At 32.9% G+C, this 19,176-nt stretch overlaps 1 protein-coding gene across 1 annotated transcript; it reads right to left on the minus strand.

Moving 5' to 3' along the window:
- Positions 1 to 967: 967 nt before the first annotated feature.
- On the minus strand, positions 968 to 12,803 carry LOC132550830 (putative uncharacterized protein DDB_G0287113). The gene is made up of 14 exons (XM_060214923.1): positions 12,780 to 12,803; positions 11,954 to 12,368; positions 11,384 to 11,557; positions 10,502 to 10,576; positions 9,609 to 9,692; positions 8,806 to 8,880; positions 7,915 to 8,052; positions 7,147 to 7,230; positions 6,878 to 6,952; positions 4,210 to 4,284; positions 3,999 to 4,097; positions 1,991 to 2,062; positions 1,554 to 1,778; positions 968 to 1,179 (listed from the first exon to the last, which is right to left on the minus strand). Exons 1-14 carry the CDS (start codon positions 12,801 to 12,803, stop codon positions 968 to 970), a joined length of 1,827 nt encoding a protein of 608 aa, XP_060070906.1.
- Between the last annotated feature and the right edge of the window lie 6,373 nt (positions 12,804 to 19,176).

Below are 19,176 nucleotides of genomic sequence, written 5' to 3' on the forward strand. Positions count from 1 at the left end.
CGCAGACATAATATGCTAAAGATAAACAAGTATGAATATGTATACTGTGAAAATATATACATATTTGTACTGTTAACACATGTATGTCAACATTTCTTTTCATGGGTCTTTGTAATAATATTGCGTTTGTTCATGCTTTGCCTATTTTCAAAGAATATAATTTTGAAATAACATTGTTGTGGTATATCATTGTCTTTGTTGGCATTGGTCAAATTTCCCGAAAGTAAATGATATATACAAAATACATTTTGAATTCCTTCCTATAGAATATATAACAGCAACAAAAATCAGTTTTCTTATATCTTTATTAATTCAATCCGCTTACATGTAAAAATCGAAGATATTAGAAAAAAGTACTATTTTCCAAATATTCTGAATTTTCGACCTATCCACAAATATTTTATAGAAGATTTTCCTAACTTACCCTCAGAGTTCAGCTCTAGTTGTTACTGAATGATAAAAGGGGGATAAATAAGCGAAGTATTATGCAGTTTTGTTATTTGAGGAGTATGTTCCTTACCAACTGTATCAAATAGTCATTGGTGAAACTTTTGATATTAATGATTTGTTTTTTTTAATGTATACTTCCTGGTGGACGTTACATTTCTTTAAGACTGGTGAAAAAATCTGAACGAACTCTCTCTCTCTAGATTTACGCTTTTACCTCTAGCTGCAATGAAGTAGGGGACGTTTCCTAGGTTACGGTAATAATTTTTAACATTATTGAACACATGTATGTTTTTGAAACAAAAATATGCGTATCTTTTACAGAATATCAATACCGAAGAAATGGTTATATCATAGATCATATGTCCGTTATCACAACGAGAAATGCGGGGTTCAACTTGGTTGCGCGAAGTGCATAAATGCTTCTAAAACTAAATACAGTATTTTCATTTTTGTATACATAAATAGTGTATGTAACATACGAACATGATCGTGTTTATCAAATATTCATCAATATTAATCAAAGTTTTTTAAAGAATATCGCCATTCTTTCCACTGCGGTAGTGTTGTCATCACAATCGGAAAATCTACTTCCGCTGTTAAATACCATGTCCATGGTCCCTCCAAGCTGATGTAACTCGCTCGCGTAAGAACGGACGCCAATAGTCGCCAGCGACAAGGATTCCTCATTATCAGTCATGTGAATGATGATCAACACGGTATTTTTGTTCACTAAAACAAATTTGAATTGCATGATATATAGAAATATATATTATCAAAAAAAGTGTTAGTATTTCAGAAAATTATAATATACAATATGTTCTTTCAGATATTCAAAATTTATAAAAGATTGGTAAGAAATTGTATTTAGAATGTATGTCAGCACCAATGAAATCATCTGAAGATGTTCTATTATTGGTGTAAGAAACAGCAATGATGATCAAGTTTACACAGAAATACTGCAAAGGAGAAGGAGGCACTCCTTCTTAGAAAAGATAACAGTTAGCTTTTTATTTTTTTAAATGCAGACATTAATCGGTTCTACTAACAATGTCTAATTAATTATAATTCAATTAATTATACACACTGATGTTTTAAAACACTACCTGGAATCCCTTCTAATGCCTTCACTTTTGTTCCAATGATTGTTTTTGCCAAACAAAGAACGAAGAGAGGACCATCCGTAATATCCTCCAAGGTTTGACATGGTCTGGTGTAAATATCTATTCTTTCCCGGATCATTCTGTCCCGTAGGAGTTGCTGAAGCCCCTGGATTACATTGTCAGTCATGGTTTTGCCCATTCCACTGCGCACGCTACGTATTCCTACAACTTTATAATCACAGAACATGCTGACGTACCAGACATGTATTTACATCACGCTGGACTTGTTAGTATAGAAATTAAATAGTGGTTCCAATTTTATCTAATATTCTCTCACAAATATCAGTCATAATGTCTTTAGCATACTATCATTTAGAACAAATATAATCATATTCTTTCTTAACAACTGACATAATTGCCTTATATTATGGATAGTTTACCTATTATTTTCTTTCGTTTTGCAGGTTGAGCTGTCAATGGAGCCAAGCTTGGGTGCGTTTCGATTAGATTATCTGTAAAAATAATCAGTTTGGATAATAATGACCTTGGTGATCAGCATACGTGTACAGTATATTGCTTGAAGTTTACATACATGCATAGTTGTGCCTTAGATATACGGAAATTAGTTGGAATATGTCTCAGCCGACGTTTACGTTTAACACAAACAGCGATTGAAAACTGTATTTTGCGAATGTTCGGTAACGCACGTTATCTTAATATACATGTAGATAAAGGATGTAGTCCTTTGAGAAACAAAAATGAATCTAGTATTCATCTTTTTTTAAGGAATAGATCGTAGAAATTGTATTAACAGCAAAAAATCAACATGTTGTCGCACTGCCTTTTCCGGTATAGGCATCAGAATACATGTACTTTTATATGTGTAACAGAAAATAATTGATTTTATCACATTACTTTCTTTTCACTGAAAACTTTTTTTTAAAATAACTGTTCTTGTTTCATTACAAAGTATGGGCATGATACTTGGATATAAAGAACAAAATAATGTAATGCTAAATAATGCTTCTTAATAAAGTTTCAATTGATTTAACAAGCTTTAAACTGTACAACAACAAAAAAAATAAACTTCAAAAAGGCTTAAATTCCTTCTTTGAATATCTGGTTTTAATTTTTTCCCAGAAATCTGTTTGGAGAGAGAAATTTTCGAGGATACATTTCATGATTAAAAGATAGGCGGTATCTGTACTTAAATGTTTTAAAATTTTCAAGAATCAAAAATCCAGCTGATATATTTGTTTTCGTGTCCTAAAACTCCGGGAGAGTAGTTCACCAAGTCGGAGTTCACGAAATAGAAATCTGATTTGTGGTGATAATTCATGCCAAAAAAGGTTGAAATCTACCTTAAACTTCCAGAGTAAACTCAAGAGAAGTACCTTGACAACGTTGAAATTATTGACGCTAATAACTTAAACACGCCGTCAACTATGCCGTTGAAAATAGACCACAAGAGAACTGTCTTCAAAACGTCATACAAATCGCTCTTTTAAAGTTTTTTAAGTTGAGTACAACTCTAGATAACAAAATCCAACACGTCCAAGATATTATGTTGAAATACATTTTATATTGAACTATGTCTTACTTCCGGTGAAACGTCAGACTAGTACATCCTTAACCAATGAATAAATTACGAGCTTAGTGATATTTTAGCACGTGCAATAGAAAAGTAAGTCAACTCTACTTGATTAGGTTTTGTAGACTGACGACTGTTTTACCAGACTACATAATTGTTACGGCAATTACGACATAATTTAAAGTTACCCATGCATTCTACTTTGTTAAATATCGAGTACTATGGACAAATGTAAGTCTAAATATATCCCAGAACACTGTGGAGGATAAAAGAGGTTCCTCGATGAGGAAGATAAATTGTATCTGCTACATTTCACGACTGTGGTAAACCACACCATACATAGAATGCCTATCATATCTTTATACCTTGCACAGAAGTGATACGTCAGTCTTCAAACATTCACAAATGCTTGGATAATCTTTTTATTAACATGTATTTCATGTTCTGTTGATATCTACTTCCGGCAGAAACCGTTTAAGAAGAATTTATTGTATCGCCACAATACAAAAATGCCGAGAGGATACTATTTTTCAGCAAAAATTGATTATGTTATTTTTCATGTAAAAACTTTTAAAGGGAGAGTGCAAAGAAGCCGGACTTGTTCAAGAAGTGTTACAATGAAGTACAGCCGGTTTTGATAGTGTCCATTTCATATGAAATTTCAGGTAAAGTTTTTTCTCGAGGTGTATATGAATTATCTGTGCCCATTTATTCTATTTTGTAAACTATTTGATATTAGAACTCATAAAATAGGTTAATGAAACGGAGAGGAATATTACTTTACTTTAAACGTTTAATATTAACGATTCATAAATGGTTCTTGGAGGATGTACACAACTGTAATTCATTACATGTGCCAGTCTGTTCCTGCTTCTCATCATGCAATAAGGTTTGCAGCGCCGATTTCAAAACATTATTTTCCAGTTGCAATGCTTGAAGTTCTTCATCAGATGTATCTATCAATAGAATAGTTAAAAATCATGTGTTAATCTACAGCTGGATATTCATGTTGTTAACACTTAAATTAATGATGAAGTACCTTCATATGTTGGCTCATTTAAAAATTACCTTGGATGTTTTCTTCCTCTTTTTCATGCGCCTCATTTTTCAACTCGCTGACACAAAGCTCATCATCATTTTCGACTACCAAAGAAAAGAATAAGAACAGCAGCTAGGAATTTCGTGAAATTGATTAGACAACGGAGACGTGTGTACGTTGATCATGGACTAGACCTATATATATTTGTCATTTTTTAATGTAAATGTACGATTTTGATGTGTAAAATGTCATTTTCCTCGTTTTTGTACCCCTTTGTTGTTCAGTGGTGACACCGGTATAACTTCAGTTGCGATGTTGTATCTTATTTCACGATTTGCGTTTAGGCTGTATACTATTTTGTGTCCTTACAGCGATGTAGTGTACTTTTTTGTGTGCTAAACGTATTTTATGCATAATTGATGACTGGTATATTTGTGGACAATTTATGACGTATTTTATGGACTTATGACGTGTTGTTTATTTTTGTGAAGTGACCACAACATAATTAAGTTTTGTGTCGGCGATAGAAAATAGCATACTTGCATATTTGTTTATAGCATAAATAATAGCCTCATATGTCTATATATTCTTGTACACTGATCATAGAACGAGCATATTTTGACAAACGATGATAGTACCAACGTTTATACATGTAGTTTGCACGCGTTATTGCGTGCTGACGCCGCAATATATCAACAACAGGGTGTTGATCATGACGTTGTCGTAAATTTCTATTCCGATGAAGTAACGATAAATTTCTAAATAGTGTCCATACACGCCCAAAAATTTCTGAAAGTCATTTGATAAACATGAACTGTATATTTTCACTTGGTAATACATGAACTCGGTCAGTTAACCTTGAGATTCAAACCGGAAGTTACTAATTACACCCATAATACAATACATGACCTCGGTCGGTAAACATTGAGATTTAAACCGGTTACTAATAACACCCTTAAAACCTTATCAGATATTTTTTGTATGGTTCTAATTTTCGCAGTTTTACCCGAAGCAATAACATTTTTTTCATGAATATCACGAGACTAAGGTTGGTTAATTTTGATCTCAATATAGTCTTTTTGTAAATGATAAAAAATCCAATTCTTCGAAAATAACTATATTTACTGTATATATCAACAGGGACAGTTTGAGCTTAAGCTGTAATGAATGTACAGTACCTGGGGATATTGTGACGTCACTCAATTAATACAGATATGTTTTCGTTGTCAGTTTTCCTGCCGGTTCCGATTTTGTACACCTTGTTCTGATTTGCCCTCGTTTTGTTGAATTTGAGTTGGTGTTATGACTAAGCAGACATATTTTCATTTTCTTATTTTATTTTATTTTCAGCTTTCTGTTTAAGCGCTAAATACTAATGTTAATATATTAATAAATATATATGATTTCGTGTATTTGTCAAGGAAAAAATGCCTGATAACGAAGAAACATAACCCTGAAGAAGCTCAGGATTAGTGGTAACTAAAGCTACTCTAACAATTAAAACAGAAACTTGCCACTTCTAATGATCTCGGCAATAAATGATGAAGAGGAAAAAATATTTGAATTTTGTGTCTGTATCTTCAGGAACAAACATGTGACATTCTGATTAACTCCGAGATGATTCTTCTAGCCCATATCAATTTACACTAGAAAAAAACACATCCTCACTGACAGTGTAGAGAAATGTCATTTGAAGCCCGACAAGGAGAGAGACTTCTCGCCGTAACGAGACAATGAAGTAAGGAGCATCATAAAACGCATTCTCAATAGAAATCTCTATACAAAATCGAAAGAGGTCAAAAGAAAACAATTCACTTTTGCTCGGCATCTCTGAACTACATGCAATTGGGAAAAATAACGAATCTAGGTTCTCAAAAACCAAAAGAGATCATTGGTGCATGCTGCGACCGTTAAAAAAATGTATTAAAATAACAAGGAGTCACAGAAAAGACCAATTATAGTTGCGTTAGATATTTACAAAATCAAAAGAAAAATATTCAGAAATATTAGGAATCTAAAGGACCACGCCAATTTTTCATCAATGTTAGGTAAGAAAAGATCCTACAAATGTTCAAAGGACGAGAGAGAAGGATCATTGCGCAAAAGCGAGTCTAGAGAAAGCGGAGAATTTAAAGACTTCAGTTACCTTGTCCGAAGTCCTCAATGGAAAAGGAATATAGGTAAAAAACCAAAACATAATTAACAATGATAATAACAAATAGAAGTAACAATATTGAATATTTAATAAGGAATGGCATTTTGTGTGTTCTTCAACTAAGTTATTTCTTCATTTTCATTTCTCATTTTGCCAACGTCCAGCAACAAACTGAAACTTGTACTAGTGGCATATGATTTCTATACAATAAAGATAACCGATGACCAGATTGTAAATTGATTGCTGGCCAATGGTGGGATATACAGCCACTAGACATTAAGATAATAATTAATTACTAGGTAGGATAGGCAATGACTTCACTTAAAAATAGGCAGTAAGTAGATTGTAAATTAATCACCAGTCAGATTGTCATCCAATATATCAGTCTTACCGTTCCGTCAAGTAAAGACAAAAAGATCTTGCACGGGTGACACGTCGTTATGAAGTAAATATTCAAAGTCGAGGTAGAATCTATTATAAATCAATATAGTCGTAAACCTTAGACAGGGGATCAGTTGGCACACGTATTTACTCATACATACCTTTGACGAGGTATTGTTCTTTGCGCAAATTTTCGATTTTTAAAACCATGGCTTGATTCTCTTCATCTCTTGTTACTGTCATGATCGAAAAAGACAAAGAAAACAATGAGAATATCACTACGAATAAAAAAATCTTAATCCTGTTCTTCGATCTGTATCCATACTTTCTATGAACGACCACTGCCTGCAAATACATTCGTCAGATAAAATTGCATTCAAGATACGATTGAAATCTGACACCTATATCTTCAAATCGAGATTAACAATACCTTGGATTTGTTCCTTCTCCTCGAGCTGTTTTTTCAGCTCTTCAAGGGCGATCTGCTTTTGATTACATTCAGCATTTTTTCGTTCTGCAGGAAATCAAACATAATATCGTTAATATAAAACGAAACATGAAAATCAAATCACAGAATGTTCATATATATTTGGAATACCACCTCTTCATTTTCTCAAAAAATCGTTCCCCTTCGGAGTACTGCAGTCGAATATGAACACTTGGTTGGCTACGATATATTACAAATAATATTTCATTTTATTTAACCAACATGTTAATTGACTTATCGACTGGAATATAAGGAGGCACTTTTGTTGCTGTGAATGATTCTAGAATAGCAGTTAGTGTTTTTTATACATTGGAATTTTCATCGGTGCTTGTATATATCTTTTTATCACACGATTAATTGACATGTCTTTGCACTCTTGGAATGGAATAAAATTTCATTGTGATTTAGTAAACCAGAATACGGGGATCTGCATAATTCTATTGATAATGATGCGATAATTATCAATGAGTTTTTTCTTAAGTGTTTTAATTATTTAAGCTGATACAAATTATTATTGTTTGACAGGATTGGAGCACGCAAATGGTATGACCTTGAAAGGTAACCTGGAAACCCATGTGGTCGGGTCGGTGACCCCATGTTTTCCTTTCATGTTTGATCGACTGGATGCAATACGAGTGAAATTACCACTGAGCCTCTCGGCGTCCTTACAGTTAAAACAAGTCGAGATTAATAAATGAAATCCTCGATTACCTCGATCTCTTATGCAAACGTCAATTTGTTGTTGTAAACTTTCTACTTTCTCATGGAGAGCCAATGTCATCCTGTCGACTTTCGATTTGAGCTCCTCTTTATCTTCGTTCATCTTCTTCTCCATGGAATCCCATTCGTCTGAATTTGTATTGTTAAACTAATTATCTACACCCAGGTGATAACAAGATATCCTCGGGCTATAAAAATATTTACTGGTAAATGTACACTCACATTATGTAGATTCGAAAAAGAATAAATTTGAGGAAATGAGTCATTAACAATGTTTTTTACAGAAACCATTTGCTATTATCTGTATACCTTCATGTGGTAATGTCGGTATATGTCATGCAACCTTAAGTATGTAATTTATTTTTACAACACATTGGAACATCAATCACCATTTTTGATGGAAACCAATTTTCCATTCAGAAAAACAATGTTCTCGAATAAGAACCATGGTTTGAATCGAAGGAATTGACCATTCCGAAAGCAATGAAAAGCTCACTATGAAGATATGTCTTTCGATTTCTGCAAGCTATATGTATAGCTAATGTTATGTGGTGACACATGTAGAACTATTTTCCTGTACATTGTTCCCTATCGTTGTTCGGCGTTGTTATACAAAACCTCCACCTATACATTAAGCGTGAGAATTGTATAAATACTTTATCTTTTATAATACTTATAAATAGATATAAACATAATGTATTTTGATAATAGTTTCCTATATTTCCTATAATTTCTAATAAACTTTATGATGGTAACTGTCAGTTTATACTATTCTTTTTATATTATGTATGTTGAGTATACATAAAGATATTTCCTTAATTGAATATCCGGAATACATCGTCCACGATCATCTTTCCAACAGGTTAGTAACATAATGCTTACATTTTGCTCTTTCAAAATCCTTTTCGAGCTGCCCTTTTTGTGCTGCCATCATCCTCATGTTTTCTTCGGTTTTACCTGCGTTTTCAAAATAACATTATGTACATGTACTTCTATTATATTGTCATTACAGAACATTTTAGATATTACAAAATAAATAAGTTTCATTGTGGCTATCTGCTGGATGAAATAAAATCATTTGACCTCTTTCCCCCTACTCATATCACTGTTTAAAAGCCATACATGATATGGAATGCAACTAATGAGTTTGTGATTTTGGAAAACGTGTTCCTATATTTCCCTTAAATTTTTGTAAGAAGTTCCCCGCTATGAGTTTAACCCCACTATGTGCTCATGATAATTGCCACAATGGTTGTTGAGACAACGGTTTCGACTTAATAAAATTGTTTTTCATGCCTACCTCAACCTTAACCTTAGCCCAAACTAAATGTCTTGTGATGGTGTGGACAGTACATTAGAAAAAAGTCCATTTTCATCAGTTTTTGTCAACACAATCACAAAACCCTTTCAAAAATGTTAGTCAGATATTTCTAGGTATTAAATAAAAGACGAAGTTAGAATACATGAGGCGTATAAAGTGACCAAATATTATAACATTTTGTGATTTATGTTGAATCCTAGTGTTTGATATTCTAAATTTTGTTATTGATATTCTTAATCTTTTTTATATATTGTAAAACCTGTTATTCATATTCTATATATTGCGTTTTATATCCCAAATAATTATATACAGAATACTGAAAAGAACCCTTTTCAATGGAATTGATTTTAAAACGTATCATTACCTAGTTTTATCAGTAATGCGTTGACTTCCTGCTGGACATTCTCTGACGTAGTCGGGGTGGTCAATCCTTTTTCAGCCAGTCTGGCTGTGGTTGCAATATAAAATAATATTTATTACAAGTTCCATCGCTCCGTTTTATAATTTCTGGTAAATCATACAGATCTTCAACAAATTTCAAATTTAATCCAATTTCTACACATAGGCCAATTTTATTACAATAAAGGGAGCTGTTTAAGTGTAAAAGTGCGGATTTCTTTTAAATTTTGGAATAAGAGTGCCTTGAATAAAAACTGAAGCACGTCATTATTACCTTTGTGTGATATCAAAGGTTCATCATGTTATGGGACCGATTTTTATCATAGAAGCAATGACTGGTTAAAGAACCATTCATTTAGATCATAATTCTAAGGCAAATACTATGATCTCGAACATTGATGTTGTGTAGCAATTGATATTAATGAATGCTAGTGTATATTTACCCGCATGTGAATTATTCCCTCCGGTATTCAATATGATGGGAAGAAAAGAATATGCACATGAAGGAATGCAAATATTTAGGACAATATGTCAGCTGAAGATTTCGTTTACAACGTGATGTATGTTTGTGATTTGATTTGATAAAATACGTAAATTGAAGGTCCCGAAATTTAATTTTGATCACTGAGTATTCGAATATCATGATGAAAACTCTCTAATTACGTATATAACGATATTACTTTTATATTATCTAGTGAAATTTTCGTTCCCTGTCAACAGAAACTTCCTGATAACATCGACTACGATGGTCACTTATAGAAGTGCCAAACGATTATTTAGGGAATATTTCCTTAAATCACTAACCTACCTATACGTTCACAATCATCTTTTAGGAAAGGTGCAAGACAATTTTCTTACCGTTTGCTATATCCAAATTCTGTTCGAGCTGGGCTTTTTGTTCTGTTACCAACCTCAGATTTTGTTCTACTCTACCTGTTCTCAAAACAACGAAACACGTGTTTTATGTTTTCGCTCAACAAGGCTTAATTTAGAAATAATTTCTTAACAGATAATATTTGCCCATTTCCCATTACCCTCACGCCAAAATTTTCTAAGAGCCGTAGACCTTATTGTATAGTTGTCGTCAGAGATTTTGACAAATATGGAATTCTTGAAACAGTACGTACGCAATCACATATTGCAGTTGTATACAATCTTAATCAATCCCATTGTGCGAAGAAACATATCCTGGTTGTAATGTCTTGATTCAGTCATAACATCACTGACATAACGGCCGAAATCTTTCTTTTCGGTGTTAAAAGGTTTCTGTCTTTGTTGTAATATCGGTTCTTATTGTCATTGTATTAGTTACATATACAAGGGCGATGACACTTACTATTCCAAATTGATTCAGACATTTCAATCAATTTTCAAAACATTGGTATTTCATTAATCTTTGCATTAAGTCACTTTACAGAAACATTTTCGACCTTCATAAAGAATCGGAAAAGAGGGTATTTTAGAAATATATATCAGGCATATTCGAAAAGAAAAGAATACATTGAAAGCCGTGTTGTCTTGAAAGCACAAACACAAAACATGTTTAAAATATAAGTCCAATGTTTCAAAGTAACGCATATCATAATTAGTCAAGATAATGATATTATACAATATGTAAATCGTTTAGGGCCAGTGGTGCCGCTTTTGTTCTACAGAGGTTATAAAACATGACGACCATTGTTAGAATAATGCAACAAATTAATGTTAAGTAATAAGTATACAAGTAAATTTTCATATTACATATTATGTTGTCCCGTTTTGTTATCTCTCGACTCATGTTGTCACTCAAAGCTTGTTTCTCTTCTCTAACTGTCGCAAGTCTTCTCTTTAATTTATCGTTGATCTTCAATTCCATTCGTAGAAATGTCTTCGCCTCATTTGCATCTAGTGCTTGGATATCTATTTCCTTCGTACCTTTAATCCGTGTCAAAACATCAAAACAATATGTACTGTTACCAATGCATGAATGGCAATTTAACGCTTAGTCCTACTAGTATTTTGTTCATCTATTCATTAATTATTTTTATGCTTAAGCAAGAATGAACCCATCTCTGACTAATTTTTTGTCTGGGTAAATATTTACCATCATAATGCTTGTTCATGTGCCGATATATCGTATGTAGGAATGCTGCAGTACATTCTTAATTGATCAGTGATATTATTTCTAGACTTTAGAGTTGTGTAACTGAACTCCCTTGTGATAAAGTGTATTCTTTGAACCTTTCGAAATTCATTTCAATTTTACAGCCTTTTTTACTATTCAGTACCTTTCGTTATATTTGAGTGTGCCCCTATCAACATCTGTTTTACCTGTAGCAAAAACATCATGATTGTGCTGATCAGATAAATTTCCTTTCGATTTTGATGCCGTTCCGTCGTCCAAAAGGGTAGAGCTGGCTTTATTTCCATCCTCTTCCTGTGGCATGTCTGTTGTTATCGTATTATCTTTTGATGGAGACACTTCTTTCCATAGCTTTACATACGCCTCGTCATCAACTTCTAATCTGTTTTCAAGGTATTTGTTTAGAATTTGTTGTCGTTTCAATTCTTTTTCAAGTTCTCCATAAGAAGAAATCATGGGAGAAATTTCACTTATATATCTATGTGCTTCATCATTGTTTTCTTTCAAACATTCCACTTGTTTTGTTAATTCATTTATTTTTCTGTGGAGAAAACTTTTTTCTCTGTCATCATTGAATTCACGTGGTGAAGAGTATTCGTCATCCTGAAAAGAATGTTGTTTTATATGGAAAAAAATGAAAAAAAAGTTAATTCTATACTGAATTAAAACATTGTTGTCCCCGATCCTCTACTTCTTTCGTTATTTATTAATCCATCCCTCGCTATCACTTTAACAGCAAGTTTGGTTGGTTTCGTTGATCACATGACTTGATAATGACGATATATAGTGATTTGATTCCCTCTAGCTCTTCTAGATTCCTCAAAAAAAGATTCTTCAGATCGCAAACTCTTTATCAAGATTAACTGCCTCTTAATTTGGAACGACCGAAGAAGTTCACACCACAGCAATAGTTAGTAACAAACAACTGTTGATAATTCTTAATAGCGAAAGGATCATTTCATGATAACCATGCTGTATAATAAGGTTACCTATCCATCGTTTCTTTAAACTTACCGATGCCTCCGACATGTCCGCCATCTTTCGTTTTATCAGTTTTGATGACTAATTTCCACTTGAACCAAACACGTGTTCTATCAGCGTGGATGCAGCTTTACAATTCAAACACTTTACCTAGGAAACACACAGTAGTACAAAGTAATGTGAAATTATTTTGTAAAAAATCAATAACAATTACTAATACATAAAACCGGGAAACGATCACATTGTATTTTCAAACTTTATGTTTTACTGGACTGAAATGATAAGTTACAGCTTCGTTAGATATTAAACAATCGACATTTTGGTATAATATATCCGGAATAATTCAATATTTGCAAAATATCTATATTTCTTCCATTCAATACTTTTTCACTTATTTTTGACATTTATTAATCACTTTACGAGAACATATATTTTTGGAAAAAAAATAATTAATTGGATGCAATTGTAATGACCTCGAACAATTACACAATAAAATCGCGAGAAAAATACATATTATTTTTCAATTTAAAATCTTAATTCTTAGGATCTGATATTAGCAGGAAACAGAACAAGTACAAAAAAGTACAATTTTCACTCCAATATTAAGTTGGTAATAATTATCAATAGGCAAATGTCAGTCATACATTCCTTTATTATAAGAACATTGTTGTGAGGTTTGGGACGATGCTCTGACACAGAGTTTTCCCGAATAAATAGAGAATCACTATACAGATGAAATCTGAAAGACGAATAGAACCGCCATCTAACATTATTCTAGGAGAAAACTTCAGCTCTTCTATAAAATTAGAAACAAATTCTAAACAAGTTATATTTCTGTAGTCTTAGATAACACGAAATATCCGTCGTGCAAAAAATACTATATAGACAACTGCCGACGACAGCTAATCAACCTTTCATTTTCCCGTCTTCTGTTCAGCGTTGAAAATAACTAAACATTGACTTTAGAAAGTTTTTCGTCTTCAATCTTTAAAACAAACTTTTTGAAGTCACACACAAGATCCTACTCATTATTTGAAAAAAAAACACTAAGGGACAGATATAAAGTCGGTTAAACAGTATTTTTAATCACTTTTTTATCAATAGCTTAAAGCTTAAAGTCGTATAATACGGCGTGAAAACTACATAACATGAAGTTCGGAACATTTTTATGGAAAAAAAATTTCACTTTTTTAATTTATCACAGAAAATTGAGATATTGAATACTATAGAAGACGAGCAGTATGCATTGCAAAATAAACGACTTAAAAACAAAATCGGCAGACACGGGCGGTCACGTGACTGGGGAAAGATGTCCTTCGTAAGCAAACTCACCGCGATCATGATAAAAGCAAGATTAGATGCTATTGCTTGGAATAAATAAAAATTTGATATCATCGTATGTTATCGATAAGATGTAGAGAAAAACTGAAATTTATTTGATTTTTCGTTCTTGAGATATTATAACCATTTAACGGGTTTTGGGGCCGGAGCCGGGTACAGCGTTTACGATTTCACACCTATCATAATTCGCACGCCATCTAGGTGTGGGGATGGCAGAACTGTAAAGACAGTCCCGAGTGGCTGGACATGGCGGGCAGCTACAAGCATACAATCATACATCGTATTGATATATAATATGTATTGGTGTTGTAAAGTATTAGGCTGTGTGCTGACCTGTCAATAACTGATAGGGGTTCACTAGTAGACTATTTTTAACTTGGTATTGTAGTATCCTAGGAGTTTGTAACAGGAATATGCATAGTCTAATTATATGTATAATTAATAGTAAACTAACCACTAATGCTGGCCAAGTCGGAATCCTTGGAGCTAAACTAGGATTGGTGATCAGGCTTCTCCAGGCTGGAGATGTTAGTTACAGCTTTGCCAGGGGTGTGAGATCGGTTTTTGGTGCAAGTACCTGCAAACTCTACATGATCAGAGAGCAACTGACTTTATAAGCGATACCCGCGGGTAAAAACATTCAGCGCGGATCTCACTTTGCGTGTATTTGTTATGTTAGTATTCGTAATAATGTCAGGCCATGGGTTTACCTGGCGGAATACTTGGGTAACCTGTCCGCCATGTGCTGAAGTTGTAAATTACTTAATTCCATTTATGAGCTTGGTTGTAATTTAATAAGAGGAAAAGTTTGTTTGTTTGTTTTTGTTTTTTTTGTTTTTTTGTTTTTTTGTTTTTTTTTTTTTTTTTTGTAAATAAATCGTATATAGACACATGTATTTTTGTTTTCGTTCATTTTGCATTTGTGACTCTTCGTTTTTTATCGATCGCGTCATGTGACCATTCGTTTTGTTGGTTTTGTATTTAAGCTGTTATTTTGTAATACATACTGTTCGTCCTAACAATTATCTCTATCTAATTTGTATATTTAGATGTTTACGAAATTAATTGTTCGCTTTGTAATAACGTATATTTATCTGGTTTGCAGCCCACATACATGTATATTAAATTTCGAAATCCGTGTCGTTTACTTAAAACGATCTTAGTACTGAAACTTAGTCAGGTTATCAACAACGAATATTACGTTATACATGTAGAAGCATTTTAGTTATTCTAAAGTCCACGCAATCACTTTGAGGTCACCGGAATTCCAGCTACTTTCGTTTTTCGTTTGACATACTTGTATGTATGTTATAAGTGCAGTAGACATATTGTTATCAGTACCTAAGTAAATAAAATCCTGATATCTGGTAATATTACTCATTTCATTTTTATATAGTTTAGGCCCCCGGCGTCAGCTTGATCAATCTGTTAATAAAGTTTATCAATAAACAAGCATTGCGTATTTGGTTTGTATGTTCCCGTATTAGAATTGTTTAGAGTGGACTTAATGTAATGTGATATCTATTTCTAAGAGCAGAACTTAATCTTCTCATTGTGATATAGATTTGCCTAACTATGACGTCATGATGTTACTATAGGTGTGCCATAAGATGTTTAGCTAAAAGTGATCCAAGGTTTGTAAAGAAATTCTTTTCTTCTCTCGCGCCAAGGAAACAATTACAGTTTGTATACCTGATTTGAAATATCAACGTTTAAGATTTTTACTACAATACGTACCGTTATTTGTTTGAACACTGTCCTGTCCTAACACTCTCGGAGAGAACGTTACGTGTTTCGTTTTGACTGCTCTAATCAACCCAAATTAGGTAATCCAACTTTCGTTTTTGAAAGTTATTTTTAGTTACATCGTTTGGCGTTTCTTTATTTAAACCAACTGCAATCTACTCTGGTTTCATTATATATAGATATTACACGTAAACGACAGTTAACAATGAAAGACTCGTATATCATAAAATACAGGCGTATCCAGACCGGCGGGTTTTCCCAATATGTATTACTGACTTGCAGTAGCAGTTATTACCTCAGTACTGTCAGGATATTTATTTATTTATTTATTTATTTATGTGGTCTCTTTTTCACGACTACTAAAAGGTGCATTGAATTTAACTCGAAATATATGTCTAATTTGATTCCTCTTGTACATTTTAGAAACTTAGAAAGAACATGGACAACTCAATAGGGATAAATGACGATAAGTAAACTAGGCAAGCGTGACGGTATTATATAGACAAATTTGAAATGACATATGTAATACACAACATTCCCACATTTAAAATATAACAGATTATATGAACATCTTTTCAACTACGGACTAAGATGCCAAGCACAAATCATGAATTGGGAGTAATTTGCAGGTACCTTACTTAATGTGTTAGTATTGATTTGATAACGAAAGTAAACTTCAGTCCGATTCCACGAATCGGTGGCCTGCAACGATACGTCACTTGTTGTGTGTTCATATTAGAGTAGTTATTTTTCCTTGTTAGTGTGTACAAAACAAAATATTAAAACGCATATTTAATGTAACACTTTATGAACATGATTTAAGTGAATGTCCCTGGGGGTGGACATGAACAGTGAGCAAACAGGTGTTTAACTAAATAAGATTACACTGGAGTTATAGCCAGACACGCGTCAATGAGTTTTAGTTATGTGTATATATCTCTCAGGGTTTTAATATCCTACAATCCATTCTGTTCAGCACATATTTCCATGTCTACCAATATCTTCAATGTTTCTCTCCATATCAAGGGGTTTGTGGTTACGATATAGGGAAAGAAAATCTCTTTTCACACCCCACGGATAACTTTATATTTCATTTCAAGTATGGCATTGCGACATACCCGTGTAAATTTGAATCTATTTGTTTGCATAGCAAAATCAAATATTTCACATTGAAGCCATATGCGTTTGTTGAAAAATTGTCATACTCTGTCGGTCTATAGAAATATAAGATCTGCTCACATATACAGTAAAGAAGCCGGCATTTTCCTTAACTATTACAGTACAATATGCACATACATATTATGCATTGATCCAAAAATGTTATAGTACATACACTCTATTAAAACTGGTATTCTATAAACCAAAAAAAGACGTGGTAATTTCATCAATTATCTCTATATGTGTAAAGCGAGTGTGCGAGACATACAAAAATTAGTCTAACTCACAGACAAACCGTCTAAATATAGCGCAACGGGAAATCCGGACCTGAAAGGTCACTGGGTCATAGAATTTATACAGAGTATTGGGTAAATACACAAGTGTGTTTACTGTTCACTAAAGTTTCTGCAATTTTATTACTTCATTGGGCTTATTTTCTGTTGATTTTATAATTTATTCAAATATTTGATTCTGTTCGGCTGAAGCAATCAGGGCCGCGCGAATCGATCAAGTCAGATCTATTTTAAAAAATTCAAACTGAAATATCACACGTTTGTTTATATGATATATTGATTAGTTGGATTTCCAAAAGAACATAGTAAAATGATTTTGTACATTTTTCTTCAAACCCATCCCATAAAATTCTAAATGTACGGAATATCTCTTTAAATGTAAGTGGTATGTACATGTAATTCCAAATTCCAACCATGACATTTTTCTAGATCAATAGAGTTAAGAAGGCTAAAGGAGCCTGATCTGAGTTCGCCTGGTTAAGAAGCTGCATCCACGATCTTCCGATAAATTAAAATTTCAGATATTTGTTTACAAATTATTAAGCCTTGAACAACATGACGAGAAAGTATGTCATCCATTGTGTTTTAACTTACACAAGTGCAACGATGGGTTTAAACATGCGAATAAGGATATTTTCTTATTATATTTGTGAGACTGTTCACGTTTTTTCTTTCTTTTTCCTCGATATTTTTCCTTAGTTGTAAACTTAATACCAACTTGTTGCCACTGATTTTGGCAAATAAGTATGTTTAACCAAAGTTTGATTAAAACATTATATGACACTTTCCAGATTAGAAATCAATGTTAAATTGAACTTTCAAGACTTGATACTTTAGAAATAATATAAAAAAAACTAGTTCTTAGATTGGAAATTGTCAAACTCAGCAAATATAATTGCTGAAATGCGATTTCATCGACAAATCATACTGTCACAGAGTAAAAGCGGTCCTTTAATAAATATTAGATTGTGGTGTGTATTTTCGTATCACACGTACTATTACACAACTGACCATCTGGTCCTACAAATACCTCCGTAGTGTAATGGGGTTGGACAAAACGTGTGGAACGCACCCAGACTCTTCCTGATCTTACGTAAAAATTATGGTGGCTTACTATTCACACGTAATGCCAACACCTGCCTGGGTGTCGATACACCAGCGGACAGGTTCTGGTCACTTCCTGGTGTATTACATAGACCACTGTAACACCGACTCCTATAAAGTATCCCACCGTCCATGGAAAGTGATCATCTTCTCGACTAGCAAGTAAGTGGACACTTAGCTTATTCTAGGTATAGAGACCGTCTTTTAGACATACAATATGTATGCTGATAATGCAAAAAAAAGGGGGCTTGAATTTTTAAGGATTTAAACAAAAACATCTTCAATGATTTTATAAGGATTTCTTAATCTTATCAATTACAGTTCGGCGTGAATTTTAAGGATTTTGGAATCTTAGCTATGGATATTGAGTTAGAGCTGTACAAATTAACATTACAGCTCGGCGTGAATTTTTAAGGATTTTGGAATATTATCTATGAATATTGAGTCAGAGTAACACTAATCAGCATTACAGTTAGGATTTTTGAATTTCATCAATGAATATCGAGATAGATCTAAAATAATGAACATCAGAGTAATTGTAATAGTTTAATAAGAAATTATAGGATTTACATTGTTTTTTGTACTCGATCTTAGATTATAATCAATGACATATATGCATTTTTTCAAATAATTACAAATCACATGACTATTAACGACTTGTTCATTCTGTTAAAACATCAGATAGCGGGAATTGTTTACATGTATTTCATTTTGATTGCGAATAAAATCATGCACTCAATTATGTATTCCGATATTTTATAATTTTTATTATTTTACAGATCACCATG

Source organism: Ylistrum balloti, unplaced genomic scaffold, assembly GCF_031769215.1.
Source record: "Ylistrum balloti isolate Yb309-2 unplaced genomic scaffold, AGI_CSIRO_Ybal_v1 Utg370152, whole genome shotgun sequence".
In the NCBI taxonomy this organism is placed as follows: Eukaryota; Metazoa; Mollusca; class Bivalvia; order Pectinida; family Pectinidae; genus Ylistrum; species Ylistrum balloti.